Source organism: Lissotriton helveticus, chromosome 2_1, assembly GCF_964261635.1.
Source record: "Lissotriton helveticus chromosome 2_1, aLisHel1.1, whole genome shotgun sequence".
Classification (NCBI taxonomy): Eukaryota; Metazoa; Chordata; class Amphibia; order Caudata; family Salamandridae; genus Lissotriton; species Lissotriton helveticus.
Window position 1 is genome coordinate 1115172661 of NC_136059.1, and position 16721 is coordinate 1115189381.

The following is a 16721-nucleotide window of genomic DNA, read 5'->3' on the forward strand; positions in this document are numbered from 1 at the left end:
TCTGGCCTTGATATGCAGATTTACTAGCCATCCTGCTGGAGAAGGTGACACCTTCTCTGGAGCAGGCATTGTTTCCTGACCTCAGAGAGAACTGGCTGTTATCGACAAGGGGTCAGAAGCTCATCTGTGGTGGCAGGCTGGACGATACCAGTCCACCAACACACTAGAAGACTAGTAGGTTTTAGGGAGCCCCTCTAGAGGAGCCCTTTGGGTGCTTGTCATAAATCCTACACTGGAAGTAGAATGGATTTATTAAGACACGTGTTTGATACCAAGCACCATAGGTTTCAGTGATGCCATTATGAAGCTGGGTGACTCATAATGACCAGAGCCCGGTACATATCTTAGGACAGCTTCCCTGTTCATTTGCAATATCTAGTAATAGAACTAGATATCACAAGGGCATATCTGCTCATGCAGATATGTCCTTACATGAAATATAATGCACCCTGCCTTAGGGCACCAAGGCCTCCTGTAGGGGTTAATATATGCAGTGATTTTGGCATGACACACAATGAGTGTGCCATGTTGTTTTTTCACACATGATTTGCACCGTGTCAAGCAGCCTACAAAGGCAGTCTGCATGCAATTTGTATGGGGTCTCTTAGGGTAGCATAGTACATGCAACAGCCCTTAGGGACCTTTTTTAGTACCCATGCCCTAGGGACCAGTGGTACCATTTACTAGGGACTTACATTTTGAAGATGCAACACTTGCGCGAACGAAATTTTGATGACTGAACACAGCTCTATACAAATGGATGTATGCCTAAGGAGAAAGTAGTCCTTGAAGCAAGAAACGGAAGAACACAATGCAATAATTGGAATATGTTTGGAGAAAGGGTGCACTGCAGCCGCGTATGAATCACAACGAAGCGGATAATAAACTTCGCTCCACCTATTAGGAGTGAGCATGTAATATTTTGGCCCTGAAGAAGCCCATAACTGGTTGAAACACGTTGGCTGTGCAGAATTGTCTTTTTCAATCAGAAGATCCTGAATAAAGAATTTAAAAAAGCAACACTATCTACCTGTTGTTGTTGCTTATTGTTAGACCTGGCATCTTTTGGCGTGTTTCCCCTGCCTTTTTGCTTTCTGACCTCCCGGTTTTGACTATGTTTTTGCTGGTTTAGTGTCTCTGCTCACTTTCTCACTGCTGTTCAGTCTTAAAGTGCAAGTCCTCCTGTTGTAAATTGTTATTATGGATTGGTGTTTCCATGATTGGGTGATTTGATTTACTAGTCAGTACCTAATACAGTGCACCGTGTGTGCCCAGGGCCTGTAAATCAAATGCTGCTAGTGGGCTTGCAGCACGGATTGTGCCTCCCACACGAGCAGCCTGTAAATGTAACTCTGGCCTGCCATTGCAGAGCCTGTGTGCAGTCTAGTACTACTATGTTGACTTGGCAAGTATACCCACTTGCCAGGCCCTAACCTTCCCTTTTCTTACATATCAGTCAGCCCTAAGGAAGCCCCAAGGTACCCCTGTGGGCAGGGTGCAGTGTATGTGAAAGGTAAGACGTGCCCTGGACATGCCCTGGTGTGTGTGGCATGTCCTGATAGTGAATTACTGTCAATTTAGTTTTTCACTATTTCAAGTCTAACTCTCCCCATAGGACAGAACGGCAAGTTTGTTTATAACATCTTATAAACATATTTACCCCGGGGAACAAGGTAGAAAAGTAAAGTTTAGTACGCCTGAACTCAGAATCTAAAGATGCATCTTTTAGTGAAGTTGATGTTTACATTTTGTGCTTGAAAATACCACTTTTAGAAAGTAGGTATTTTCTTGCTCAGCCATCCAGTGTGCCTCGGCTGGGTTTGTGGATTGACTGTCTGGCTTGGGATGACAGGGGCTGGGGAGGAGCAGTGGCTCCAGGGAGTCTGGATGGGTCAGGGCAGGCCTGAATAGACCTGGACTGCATTTAGAGTGGGGGAGGAGATTTCCTTTCACCTACATGGGCTTGGTCTGCCTCTGACAAAGCTGTCTCCACCTCCTGCCAGGAAGTTGCACCAGAGAGGACAGAACTGGTTCTGGCTGGGCAAAGACACTCTCTGCCTGAGAGGACAAAGGAATTTGGGCTATAAAAAGTGGGTCCCAAACCCCTAAACTTTAGAACGCTTTTAGACCAAGAAGACTACCAAGAAGAAGAGCTGGAGAAGCTGTGAGGAGGAACTACCACTTTGCTGTGTGCTTTGCTATGTTGGCCTGTAATGGCTGCTTCTGTCATGGGCAGTGAAAGGACTGGAGATAACTTTCTACAAACGTCTTTATTGAGTTTCTCAAAGGGCTTGAGGTGGTGCTTGCCCCCTGTTCAAGAAGTCTCAATAACAGCAAAAACTTCAAGTTTTTCTACCATCAGCACTGGGGACTTTGTGTTTTGTGCTGCAACAGAAGAAAAGCAATCCGACACCATCTACAACGGCGCTTCTGACTCCATGTCCTGAAGGCACCACTGCACCACAATCCTGGTCTCACCGACGACACCACCTGATGCCGCCACTGAGCCGCTGCTTGCAATGCGACCTGTGGGCACCACACTTCGCACCGCCCCCCTTCACGCCGTTGCCCTGGTATCCCCGAAGATGACGCTCCACACCGACATCGACGCCCCGGCTTGCATCGTAGTTTTCGAGGGAACTGCTCGTAAGCTACGCGACGCACCATCCTCATCCCGCACCGCAGCCTTGGCCTACCGATGCTGGCGCCATCGACGCCAGTTCGTCAGCCGACGACAGTGCTTCAGCAACATTGACGCCGCTGCTTACACCATGACATGCAAGCACTGCGATGAGCACCGCATCACTTTGTACTACAGCCCTGGTCTCACCGACACCGCTGGACGATTGTCAGGGAGCCGCTGCCTGCTCCGTGACCTGAGGGCACCACACCGCTGCATTTCACACCACGGCACCTGATGCCTGCCGGCGCTTCCGACTTCAACCGCGAGGAGCTCGTTCTGCAACACGTCTGACTTCAAGGGCCCAACGACTCCAGCACCAACCTCAGGAACCGACGCCGACCTTTCGGGGCTTAGTCAGAAGTTGCTGATGCCCTGCATTTCTAAAGGTACTGTTTTGCGGGTCTTCCCGACACCGTAGCTGGCCCGCGATGCCGCGGTCAGCCAGAACTTTTTGGATTTGTTGTTTAACGACACAGTGATAGCCCCAGACGGAACTATCAACTTCAAGGAACTATATTTCAAATCAATTTTGATGACTGAAGATTTCTAAGTACTGTATTGTGGATTTTTATCGTTTTTGGTCTTGTTTGAGTATATAAAAATATTGGATATTTTTCTAAACTGGTGTGGTATCCTTTTGTAGTGCTTTCACTGTGTTACTGTTGGTTACGTGCAAATGCTTTACACACTGCCTCTAAGATAAGCCTGACTGCTCTTGCCAAGCTACCAAAGGGGTGAGCAGGGGTCATTTTAGGAGTGTAACTCCCTTATCCTGACTAGAATGACGGGTTCCTACTTGGACAAAGGTGCAAACCCTTGCCAACTAGAGACACTTAACACTTATCTGCTTATTATATATTTGTTCTTGACTAAACGTTGCCTCTCTACAGTGTCCAAATATGATTAATTAAGGGCTTAATTGGTGGCTAGCCATTTGAGGTGGGCAACAACTAATTTATATCGATGAATAAATAACACACGTAGTGGTGTGGCAAACAGGTCCCCTGGCTGCCAATACTTGTTCAAATCTGAGTTGAGTCGAGTCGATTTAGCCTCAAAGATGATTTGTATCTGATGATTTAGAGGATCATCTTGCAGACTGAATATGTTCTAAATGTAATAATGGGTCATTGTAGTTAATAGTTGCCTCCATTATCTCACGGTCCTTGTGTGGCAAGGAAGGTACACTGAAATGCATAAACGCAAGGTTGCTGAGTTTTATATTTCTGGTGTCCCAAATCCAGATTTTCAATATTTTAGGTTGATTAATACGTTTTTATTTGGAGAAGGACCTAAAAAGGGAATTTGAGAGTGACCTTATCATCCACTCGCGAAAGGGTCATTTGAATTTGAATTTAAAAACATTTCTACAGCGCACGCTTACCCAACGGTTTCATGGCGCTAGTGAAAGATCAGTGGATGGCAGCGGCAACGGATTTAGGGGAAGGCTTGAGTGAACAGGAAAGTTTTAAGGTTTTTACGGAACAGGGAATACGAAAGGGAGGTGCGTAGAGCGATTGGGAGGGAGTTCCAAAACGTTGGGGCCAGGACAGCGAATCTCACTCCGCCCGACCTCTGCTTTTTAAAGCGAGGGATGGTAAGAAGGGCCAAGTGAGCCGAGCGGAGTTCTCTGCCTGGGCAATAAGGTTTGATAAGAGAGCAGATGAATTTAGGAGCAGTGCCCGCTCTGGCTTGATAAGTAAGACAGCCGAGCTTAAACAGGGCGCGCTCTCTTATCGGGAGCCAATGCAGGGTCTTTAGTAGTGGGGTGACCCGATGATATCTGGGAAGGCCATGGATCAGACGGGCCGCCTGGTTCTGCACCAGTTGCAGACGGTGGATCATATATGCAGGGGCTCCGTTATAGACTATGTTGCCATAGTCTATCCGAGATAACACCATGGCCATCATGATGATTTTTAAGGCAGGGGGGGAAAAGAAGCGGGAGACCTTCCTAATCACTCTAAGGGAGAAGAAGGATGAGGAGACCACAGAGTTAACTTGAGGGAGAACCGAGAGCTGGGAGTTAAGAAAAATACCCAGGGTCTTCACTTTAGGAACCGGGAGTGGAGGGACACCAAGGGAAGGGGGCCAAAAGGAAGGAGACCAGGGACTGCAGCCACCTCCGGTCAAGACCAGTTCAGTCTTGTCCGGATTGAGTTTGAGGTGGCTGCAGTTCATCCAATCTTGGATAAGGGTCATGGTGGTTTGAACATTCAAAGCGGATGCAGATGAATGGGATAGATTGAAGATTAACTGGAGATCATCCGCATAATTAAATACGGTGACCTCCAGTTGCTGTAACATAAAAATGAGAGGGAAAATATAAAGGTTAAACAAAAGAGGGGAAAGTGATGAACCTTGGGGGACCCCGCACTCTACCTTGCGGGTGGCTGCACATTGACTGACTGACCGTCATAAGTGATGACACCATTCTGAGTACTTTTTGTCAAATTCTGTTGGTGATTTGGTTAATTTCTTCTTATTGTGAAATGGCAAGTTTCAAATCACAATTAACAAAATCAACGGTGTGAATAAATCCCAAATATTGAAAATGTTGTTCATACTACTGTTTAACAAATGCTGTTCATTCCGCTGCTACAATTCCATCATTATGAGATCCATGGTTGCCTCTCAAGAAAATGTGTGCTCTAGTTCTGTATTAAAACTCTGTTGTCTGAATCGTATGAGGAAAAAAGTCTAAAGATCCAATAGTTGAGTTAACCATGATTGTGTTGTCGGTACTGGTTATGCTCACTCATGTGTTCTGTCTAGACTTCAGTTGAGTATCCTGCAGGATGAGCGTGGTAATGAATGGTGCATGCTCCCAGAGGTGAACCATTTTTGATCACAAAAATGTAGTACGTGTAAAAACATTCGACAACATTCACCTGATACTGAAAGCAGCAAGGTGCTCATGAACTACATAACCAGATCCCAAAACTGTTCTAACATTGACATATTGCATTTTCACGTAATGTTAATGGTGGTGATAGATTCCCACTACACATAAGTCTAAAAGGTGTCTAATAGGAAATGTATTGGTAATTACGTTTGCTCATATCCATGCTTACATTTGGGTTACTCACCAACCGGCTGGATGCGAAACTACTTTGTTTAACAAATGCATTGTCTGAAGCAATGTAATAAAATAAGCTATGTATGCACCACCCAGCAATACTGGCTTACAGTTAAGTATCCTTGGCTCATTCTATCATTTTGTTTGTCAAATCTCCATGGGATATTGAATGGATTATCAAGGCCCACAAACCAAGTCTCATAGGCATTGATTACGCGTTGCGTTATTCCTCCCTGAGTGCTAACACTGGGTAGGATACTGCTCTGGCAATTACAGATAGCTTGTGGTCTCTGGAATGGATAATTCCAGGTCTGGAGATACTGGATCTCATTTCACCAGGTGCGGCTCTACACTGCTCAGTAGAGGAGAGGTGTGGTGCAGCAGCCATGGCAGCTGCCTTCGGAGCACAGGGTTCACGGTTTGATCCCCGACTCCGGCGGCAGCTCAGCTCAGCTCAGCACCATGTGACTCTGGTCAATAGCTCACTTAATTTCCACGACGGCACTCAGAGCCTTGAGACCTGTAAGGGTGAGTAGTTCGCGCTTTACAAATACGGGTTTACATTTACATGCACAGGGGCGGTGGGCAGGAGCTCAGCCCAGCCCCTAACTTACCTTTGCGACACTATGGCGGGAGTAGATAATGGTCCCTTGGGCCTACACCCAGCCCTTCTCTGGCTTTGGTGAAGCACCGCCCCCACTACATGCGCCCGACTCCATGTAGCTTCTTCCAGAAATGTTCCACCCACTCTGAGAAGGCACCAAACGTCGCCGATTGGTCTCTGAAATCGGGAAAAATCCAATGGAAATGGATTGCCATTCCAGGGACCAAAGTGTAATTGCCTGGTTTTGGTTGCTTTATTCAGAGATTCCGAAAACACATCCGAAAATTCCCTGCCACCACCCCCTGTTTACCAACATTGAGATACATGTAACTTGTAATCAGGGACTCGGAGGTTAAAGTCTAACTTATTTATATGTCATATATTTCATATGGCACTTTGGTGCTGATGGCAAATGTGGAAAACTATGTAAGTATCTACGCCTGTTTGATTTAACTGATTGTTTTGTGAGCGGACCCTTCAGTTTCACCTATATAAATTAAAGAAGGTTCAACCCAAATCGTGTGGTTCGATTAAGGAAACTAAATTTGCATACATTTTTTCTGTTGTAAATATGACACATATACCAATAAGTAATGTTGATATTTTACTGCGAACTTATCTATGTCTTTTTTTCAGGTGATGTGGGGGACTGGAAAAATTATTTCTCGGAAGCACAGAACCGTGAAATGGATGCAAAATTTGAAGAGTGCTTAGCAGGAACTAAACTTGGAAAAATGCTGAATTATGACACACACTGTAAATCCTAATATTATGATTAAATAATATTTTTCTAATAAAAAAACTATGAAAAGTGGCCTAGTAAAAAAAAAATATGAATCCAATGAACTCGTTTGTCTTTTATGCATTGTCACTGTTCATTTTGGATATGCTGTTGGAATCATGATTTTTCTCAAACTTTCATTACATTACTTGCACCGAACATCCTGATTTGGGGGCATTCGCTTACACTGTGGGATGAAAGAGAATAGACACTGTTAAATATGTTTGTAATGCTTTATCCAATATATTTTGTGTGGCCTGACTTTTGGCTGGGTGGGACCTGATCACCCACTTGCATGCAAAGTCGAAGGCCCTTCCCTGGCCGGGGCTATTTTAATGAGTTAAGTTTTGGACAGGGGAACCGTAATAATTTGAATTAGAAATGATTTCTTAAAAATGTGGTTTTCTTGGAGGAAGGTGTTTAAAGGTTCTAATACGAGTCAAAAGGTTGGGTTGGAATCTAAAAGCAGATTCAGGGGGATATTTACAATAAAATGTAAGAGCGCAGCATTACCAATTTTGGCGTAACGCCGCGCTCCGCCATTTTTTAAACAGGAATGCTCCGTATTTACAAAAATACAGCGAACCCCTACATTTTCCCTAGCACTGGCGCTAAAAAAGCTCCCTAGCGCAGGGGAGGCACCCTTGCCCCATGTTGCAAGGGTTCCTGCGCTGCAAGTGCGATTGTTTATGTGCAGGATGGGACACCTTCCTGCACATAAACTATCTTGAAAGGCGACTTGCTGTTACTATGTGTGCTGCAGGATACTAAAAGTGATGTTCTGGAGGCGACATCCCCTTGTAAATATGCCCCTCAGTTTGTTTTAATGTTAACGGCACTAAGGGCTGTGTTCACCACTGTGACCAAACCTCTGCTGGTGGAACTGCTTTTAATACGAGGATCTGTAGTTGTGAGGTGGTGCAACAGATTTGGGGCATGATAGGTACCTTAGTTGGTTGTGAAAATTACTTGTGTGCTGATTGCCCACCTAGAGTGAATTTGGATTATGAAATTTAGAATGTTCACAACCGTAATTGATTTTTCCCTACGTACCTGACCAAAATTTCAAATCAGATCTGTTGTCTTGATTAAAATGAAGTCTGTTTTACTGTGGCAGCCACTTTTGATACATTTCTCTAAATGTGTTTTGAATTACCTTTTATTTTTGAGAATTCTCAGGTTGACACCGACTTTTTGCTTGGATTGTGCCTGTTGTCTGTGCCACTTTATCAAGGTGCTAGTTTGCCAGCAGTTGATAAATAAAGATTGTTGTAATCCTATATTGTACTTAGATTTATAGGGTGAGCGGAAGGAGGAAGCATTTTGAGAATTGTTTTCCTGATATCCATGAACCTTTCCCACACATTTTCATTTTTACTCCAGCAAAACTGAAAACGACCTAATTTAACTTACCACACCTTCCACTAGCCCTGCTTTTTCGCATTGGTGAATTAGTAGCAGCCACAGGCTCTAACTACGAATTATTTCATTGGTTAGAGATGTGGGATCTCAAAAGACATGGGCTCCTTCATCTTCCTCCATCATTAGGATTCACACATCCTGTTTCATGTCTCTGCTCTGGTTTACCCTCCTCTGTCAGCACAAAAGGAGCATACCTCTGTCGTTCCCGCCATTCCCCAGTTGAAACGGGTGCCATCAGATCTACCAGAGGGGCACCCACACTGACTGTCAAAGTCATACCGGAGCACCACAGGTCAGATTGGGCTGAAATAAGCAGATGACTAAGAGGGACTCCAAAGAAGCCACACATTTAGCACCTGGACTCAGTCATCTCAGTAAAGCAATATTGTTACTGAAACCAACATTAATCCGAAGGAAGCTAAAACTTTTCTACTCATTAGTGTATGTATGTTGGTATTTGTGAAGTACAAACTTAACGAGATGTAACAGAGCGCTATACATAGGCAGGCCAAGAACATGCACAAGGATCAATTGCATAGGTAAGGGAGGGCTACTGAAATTAGTGAAGGTTGAGGGTCTTTCTATGGTGTTGAGATGTCTGGTTCTTCCAAGATGTGACAAGTATTTAGAGGATGGTTGAGGCAGTTCCAGATTGAGATACTGAACCTCATACATGGAGAACCCCTATTTCTGATGTTTATCTTCCTACATGTCTTTGTCTCCAGTCTGGCGGTGAGTGTGTGGTGTTGTGCCAGGGATGGTAAGGTTTCTGGCCATCTAGGAGTGATGCAGTTCATCTTGTCCTTGTAAGCAATATAACAGATTTTGAAGATGTGGGCATTCAGGAAGAATTCCTTCAGGCCCTTGATAAGGTGTTCTCGGGTGTGTAGGATGACTTTCAGGGGGCCACTGTATTGTCTGAAGAGCTGTGTAGCGTGTTATTGCCTCCATACGGACTCAAGTCGCTTTCATGGAGGAAAGGTTTCACATTTTTCAAGAGGGAGAGTACCAGGCCATCTTGGCAATGTATTTTGGAGTCAATATCAGTGCTGAATATGGAAATTATTGATTTGGCATCGGTTGGTAGATGAGGGTGAAGCTGTCTAAACCCATGTTGTTCAAGTAGATGTGAACTAGTCATTGTTTGTTGTTCTGCTAAATGAAGTTTAGATTGGTGGTAGACACCTAGGTCTGAATGAAGGTGAGGCAGTGTTGAAACGCTGGAGGTGGAGGAGATTGTCAAGTAGGCTTGCATGCCATTGGCATATTGGTGAATTTTGAAGTTTCAGTCAATGAGCAAAGTTCTCAGGGACTCTATGTAGAAGATGAAGCTCATGGGGGCAGGATGGAGGACTGGGCTACTGTGCAGGTGATGGAGAGGTTGTCGTTTAAAAAAAATATATATCTAGCTGGATGACCAGATAGGGTTGCTCTCTATGAGGAGAACCAGTGCAGGCCTGATGGTGAATCCCAATTGATATGTCAGGGCATGGAGGAAAGAAGGCTGGTCAACTCTGCAGTAGTCAACCTAGAGGCCCTGGAGTATTGTGAGGAAGAGATTATTTTGTCTGTGGTCATAATGGAAGTGTAGTATCGCTACGCACAAAAAGAGGTGGAGACAGTGCGGGACAAGCGCGGTTCGGTTCCTCTCCTCTCCTGCTCCAACGAGGTCCTGTTAACTGCCAAATCGCAGTCCGTGTGCATTATCAGTGATTGCTCAACTCTAACGGGATTCTGTGCAGTGTGGTGGGGAAAGTGCATGACAAGTGTGGCCACCGCTAGCTGGTGTCCGCTGAGTGTGAGACTCAGCAGTCTGCGGAGGTGGCCCGTCTAGGATCAGATGTGGCCTGCGGACGCGCTGCAGAGTCCCCACTTGTCGGCCTTCTCATCTAGGGTGTGTGAGAGGCTGCTTAGCCAATCGCCTGGATTTAATTCAAGAGGTCGCCTTCCCAGAATTCACAGGATGTCACTACTAAAGGGGTGTAGCAGACTGCAAGCCGGATGCTTTGGACTTGGTGCATTAGTGTTTGGCCCAGCCCTGCGGTTACCTCCCCATCTACTTGGGTAATCTCTCCAACATGGGACACCTGTCTTGAAGGTGCTCCGAATGTACTGGGCGCCATTGGTTGCCAGGAGCATATGAATACGCAAGACGACTGCACCACTGTACCATTGCACTCTGGGAGCTTGATGTATATTCAGTCATCTGTGCCACAGGCTCCACTAACTGTCAATTAACTATTGTCCAACGTGGAAGAACCTTGAAAAGTATGGATCAAATGACGCTTTGGGATTGCTGCATCAATAACACATTTTCTAGGTGAGCACTTCATTATATCCCATTACATCTCCCTTATATCCCACATTGCTGTTGCTCCCTCTACCTGTGCCTGTGTCTGTGTCTGAGGCCCAGCTTCCTCCTTACTGTACTGCACACCTGCCCCACTGCCCCACCGAGTCCTGGCCTTCATTATTGCGTCTCTATTACCGGCCACCGATTGGGTCAGGCTATGTAAAACAAGAACAGACTACAGATTACAGATTACGGGATTTTCATGGGGTTTCACTTCCAGTCCGTTGTCTATTTCTCTTTTCTTTCATGCCAAACACGCATTCCATGGAATCTCCCACACCTGAAATACCTTCTTCGTCTCTATGGCGGTAAGATCCTTTGTATTTGGTGTTACAACTTGGGCATTTGTTTTTAGTGTTGAGGCACTACTTGTGACACGCACAATAATAACATTTACCACAACCACGTAACTCTACCTTGATCCTATTCAGGTTATTAACCTCACCATATATATATTTGTTTGTAAGCTCGGCGTTCCACAGCTCGAATCAGTTTCATTCACCAGTTTTATTCACCCATAAGACTCTTCTTAAAACACAGGGTCATTATCATTCTCGGGTTACTCTTGTGTCTCACAGTTTCTATCCACCCGTTAGCGCATGTCCTTGTCAATAGAAGTTTTTTTCTTCACTTTTCACTGTTTTTGATTATTCCTCACCGATTTATTGTTCCTGTATTTAGTACACATTGTTGATTTGTACCGTACATCACGTGAAACAGCATTTACAACGCCGTCTCCACAACATGGTATCACTACAACGCGGTCGTTACAACAACCGCGTTGTTACCAGGCATACAATTACATTGCAAGTTATTACTACGACTTGCTGTAGGGGGCGCACTGGTGTTGGATTTAGAATCCAACACCTTCCTTGTTTTTGCACAAATTGGAGTAGGATTAGTAAATAATACTATTCCTAAATCCAGCGCCCCCCTTACAGTAAGTCATAGTAATGACTTGCGATATAATTGTATGCATGGTAACAACGCGGTTATTGTAACAACCACGTTGTAATGGCATGCGATGTATTCGCATGCATAGTAACAGTATATAGTCTACATCACTGCTAATCCTCAGATTTACTCCTGGGTATTTTTCTACATCCGTGCTTTCCGCTCCATTAATTACAGATTGAATTTCCCCTGACGAAGGACTCGCCCGAAATGCATTGGGTCCGGATGACTTGACTTATTCATTTCTATGATGAGATTATTCTTTAAGGGAATTTGAACTTGACCACCACTACCGTGTTGAATAAATACCACATAATTTTAACCTACTGTTCTTCTGCTGATGAGCATTCGATGAACCTCCTTCAGGAGTTTGGCTGTGCAATCGGGGGACCTTTCCAGGTGGGACAACGCCTTCCACTGTTGTAAGCTTTTGTCAGGCCCAATATTGAACGCCTATTCTTTGGCTTCGTCCAGTCTGACTCCTTCCAGTCTGGTACGTTTAGTGAAGAAGACCTATATAAAGCATGCAGGCTTACTTAACCCATACACATAGCTTCTAGCAGTGTCTGAAATCAGGTTCGGATTGATAAGGCAGGCAAACTGGCATTGGTCGATGGGCCGGTGCCTCAGAGTCACCTGTGGGCTGGTTTTTTTAGGCCTCTGTAACCCGGCCCAAGAGACTAACTTTCTTTTCCTGTCCCCACCAAGCCACATTAACGTGGTCCCAGTATCTAGGTCACTCCCCTGCTGTAAATTGAGGCTGGGGGCCAGGTGTTGCTTTATCTTAAGCCCTTGGTGCATGCACACCTTGGCACCCTGCCTCGATTGCCCTTCCAGAAGCAGTGTTATCCCCTGCCGGCCAGTAACTTTTAGGCCATGGCAGATGCGCGGAGGGTGGGCTGTATGCAAAAGCCTCACAGGGGGGACAGGTTTTATTGGGACATTCTCACCTACCCTTCCCCTCATTGAGCAGCAGCAATGTGCCTTTGACACCTCCCTTGCTTGGTAAATGCCCTGAGGCTATAATGGGCTGGGGTGGAGGTGAATTGGAGAAGTGGCCTTCGTAGCAGCTAGGTGTTGTGATCTCATCCCCAGTGTCTATTAGGACTTGTTGGGGGAGAGGAGAGGGTTGCATAAAATTGCGCTATGGTCAGAGTTACAGACCTTGACACTAGGTTTGAGTCCCAGTGCCATCTCAACATCCTGTGGTTCTGGGCAAATCACTTAATTAATGTAACTGGTGCTCATGTACATTGCTCCAATGACTTTGGGCCGAGTTCACACTATACAAAACTATAACCAGCCAGATTCCACTGAGACAAAACAGATGGTGATCCATGAAAGGGATGATCAGGGAATGTGGGCCACTTTTTTGAGAGTGCCCGGGCCTAATTGTGAACCCAATCTGGCCCTGCCTGAAATGATACGGGAATACACACCAGTTAACAAATGTACATCCCATTTTTTTGCCTCCATCCACATTGTTTGGCAGGAGATGGTAGATCACATCTTTCCTGTATTTAGATGTTCTGCAAGCAAAACGATCACAATGTTTGGCAACCAAACACGGTGTGCCTCATCATGTCGGACAAACATAACAGAGAAATTGCACAGTGCATGCAATATAAAGCATGAAACACATAGCATTGCAAGCTTAAAGTGATTAGAAAACTGTGACATTACAAGTCAGGTCAGTTTCTCAGTTTAGTATCATCCTATTGCGCTTCCTAGCAACAAGCGGTGACATGCACCTGTAATCGCACACTGTGCCCGGCAGCGGGTACAGAAAGAAGGTTGGGCTCTTCAAAAGTGTTAGCAGGGGAGGAAGCGTTTCCTAGGTCTATATTATTCCGTTGTTATAATGGCCCCTCATTTCCTTCTTCAAGGATGCCATAATGAGGATTTACCTACTATTCAACATCAATGTTCCCCGCTGCGATCACCAAATGTTTAGAGCTGCGGAATTTAAGGGATTTCTCTGCCCAGAAATGCATCCATGATTGGAAACCCAAACGTCTCCCGAAGTATGTGCATGAACTGAAGGATTGTGGGATGTGCAGTCCTATCTAAACCTACACACATACTTGCTACTTCGTTGCTACTTCGTCTCATCATCGGTCCAGTGGATATTAGAGGCAGATTTACAAGCCCCCTGCGACACTTTGCAGCAGCGGAGTAAACAATGCACCATGTTGCGGACCATTTACAACCTGATGCATCTTGGAGATGCGTCCCGTTGTAAAGCCCTGCGCCACATTATACCTGCGTCAGGTATTATGTATGCAGGGTGAGCGGTCCCATGCAAACAGACATGTAGAACTGACTCAGTGAAATTTACAACATTCCACTGTGTCACTCTACACCTTCACTACGTCTAAATTCCTACGCCTGCTTAGCAGGCGTAAGGAATGATGCAGGGCTTTTTAAATGGGACTCGCCTATCTGTTGTGGAGCAGTTCTGAATTTGCATCACTTTCATGAGCAATTCTAGCGATGTGTCACTTTTGTGCCAACAGATGCGTCACACATCTGTTAATCCTTGCGCCATGGAGCACTGTATTGTAAATACAGCGCATCCATAATGGCGCAAGGACATTTAGCTCTGGCACAAGAAAATTGACGCATCTAGGCAGATGCGTCAGTTCCTTGTAAATGAAGCCCCATATCTTTTGAAAATTGGTATAAACATCCATTCACAATTTGGGCAAGAGTGGAAAATTAACTATCCAATTAAGTTTCAGAAATCACATCTTTAAAAATGGATGCTCATCCACTTTTGCATTTGGGGTCAAGATCGGGTAATGAATTATCCTAACATTAATTGGATCTTAATGACTCATATTTGATTAAAGCATGACATTTATATGTTTTTTTAAACTTCTTTTATGTATTTGTTCCGTCGGTCTTATCTTAGTATTTAGAAAAGAGGGACCCATTGTTAAATAGTCGTATTGTTTACAGCCTGGTACATTTCAAAAGTGCACCTTCTTCACTCATGGAAAGTCTACCGTTCGGCCAGTTCTTGATGATTCATTATACAATCTTGGCCAAATAAACTTGACTGCCTCCTGAAATGGGTTTAGTACATAAGGAAATCCTTTTAGCAGTCACAACCGCACCAGTTTAGTGAATTTAATAATTTGCTCCTACCGACAAGTTTTGTACTTCTGGCCCGTGGTTCTGTGTTTCACTGCCAGTGGGCCTGGCCACAGATTCAAGAAGAGGAGGATGTTACATCTGCATACGGATTCAATGATTGACTGCACCCACATACTGGGTGGTTGCTGAGACCTATTTGTTGCTCTCCCAAACAACGTGTTCATAGGCACTTCATATGTGGTGCACAGTCAATGCAACTCACTCTGTCCACTCTTCCCCCTCTGCTCCAGAGTGCAAGCCCAGTGCTTAATTTGAGCTGGTGGTTTCCAGTGCTCAGCACCATTTAATTTGTTTCTGGTGCTCGGCACCGGCACTTAATTATCAACACTGCACTTATGATAGTCGCCACATGGTGGCGCTGCTCATCTAATTTAGAGATGAGCAGAACAATGGTTCTTTATGAATATAATATACATTAAAAATTACTAATACCTGACTCCCCAGCTATTCCTTTAGCTTTGGGGACCTGGAATAATCTGGACTGTCCCACTTGCAGGCGAGAGAGATGGTTAGTAGTTGTTTTGGCAGTGATGACCGGGCGATGGGTGGTACAAGCTGCTGTGGAATCCTGGTCAGGGCCCTGGCACTTATTATTTTACAAATTAAGCACTGGCCCAAAGGCAGGGGTACACAAGCCAGATTACTGAAGGTACTACATAAAAGTTGGTGGTCCCTTTAGCAATACTGAAGTATCTGTGGCACAAAACCTGGCACACCTCTTTTCCAGCCTCAGCGCACTTTCTGTAAAACAACCTCTGTGGAGCTAGGAGGCGGATGGCAAGGAAATATGCTTGCTTGTCCTTTTTCCCACAAAAGCCCAGGCTTGTCTCCTTTCCTGTCCAACTCACAGTGAGTTGGCAAGCATGAAGTTGTTGACTTTTAAGCGTGTGTGTTTATTGGGCTCGAAAGAGGAAGGCACCTAAGGCACACAAATTACAAAACTTCCTTCCCCAAAAAGTTACTCACAGGGCTCGCCCCCTCTATTTCAAAATCCTGCTCCAGCTTCACCTTTTTAAGCACCTCCTTCTTACCTGAGGATCATTTCCTCCTAATATTCGGTCCCACTGCCTATTTTGCATTGAAAGTAATTAGGCAATAAAAAGCACAGTCTGCGACAGTATGCAGTTAAGCAGTCATTAAATTCATTTGTTCATATTTATACATAACACCTATTTGATATTTTCAGCAAACAAAATGTGGATTGTGCATTTTTGTTCTAACCGTAGCAGTTAAGCAAAAGCACGTGTGCCCACCGGTGCGCTCTGACCGGTACCCTGTTTCCACAGATTCATGGAAAGCGATGACAGACTTGCACAAACAGGAAAGTCCAATCTGCTCTGTACCCCACACATTTAAACACCTGTAACTGTTCTAGGGTGACCAGATTCTCAAAACAAAAAACCGGGACAGGTGTCATAGACATAGAAGTAGGGCTGACAGAAGTACCCATGGCTTTAAGTGGGATGAAAAAACATGAGGGGGGTTGTCTCTCAAGGGGCGTGGCCGATTTAATTAAGGACGTGGCTTAAAACACATAAACTAAAAAAAATCTGTACCTAGCATAGCGTCCCGCCCAAAAAATGTGCTACTTCTGTCATTGTATCCAGATAAATAATAAAACGAGTAACATCCCACCTAGAACAAGCCTGGACTATTGGCTTTGCCAACAATATAACAAGTAACATC

General features: G+C 44.8%; 1 protein-coding gene across 1 annotated transcript in view; it reads left to right on the forward strand.

The window, feature by feature from the left end:
* The window catches only part of SULT6B1 (sulfotransferase family 6B member 1), a 95419-nt gene extending 88251 nt beyond the window's left edge, over positions 1-7168 (forward strand). Inside the window, exon 7 of the mRNA XM_078677441.1 lies at positions 7003-7168. Coding sequence (XP_078533567.1) covers positions 7003-7133 — 131 coding nt within the window. The 3' untranslated portion in view covers positions 7134-7168. The remainder of the gene's footprint in view (positions 1-7002) is intronic.
* The last annotated feature ends 9553 nt before the right edge of the window (positions 7169-16721 follow it).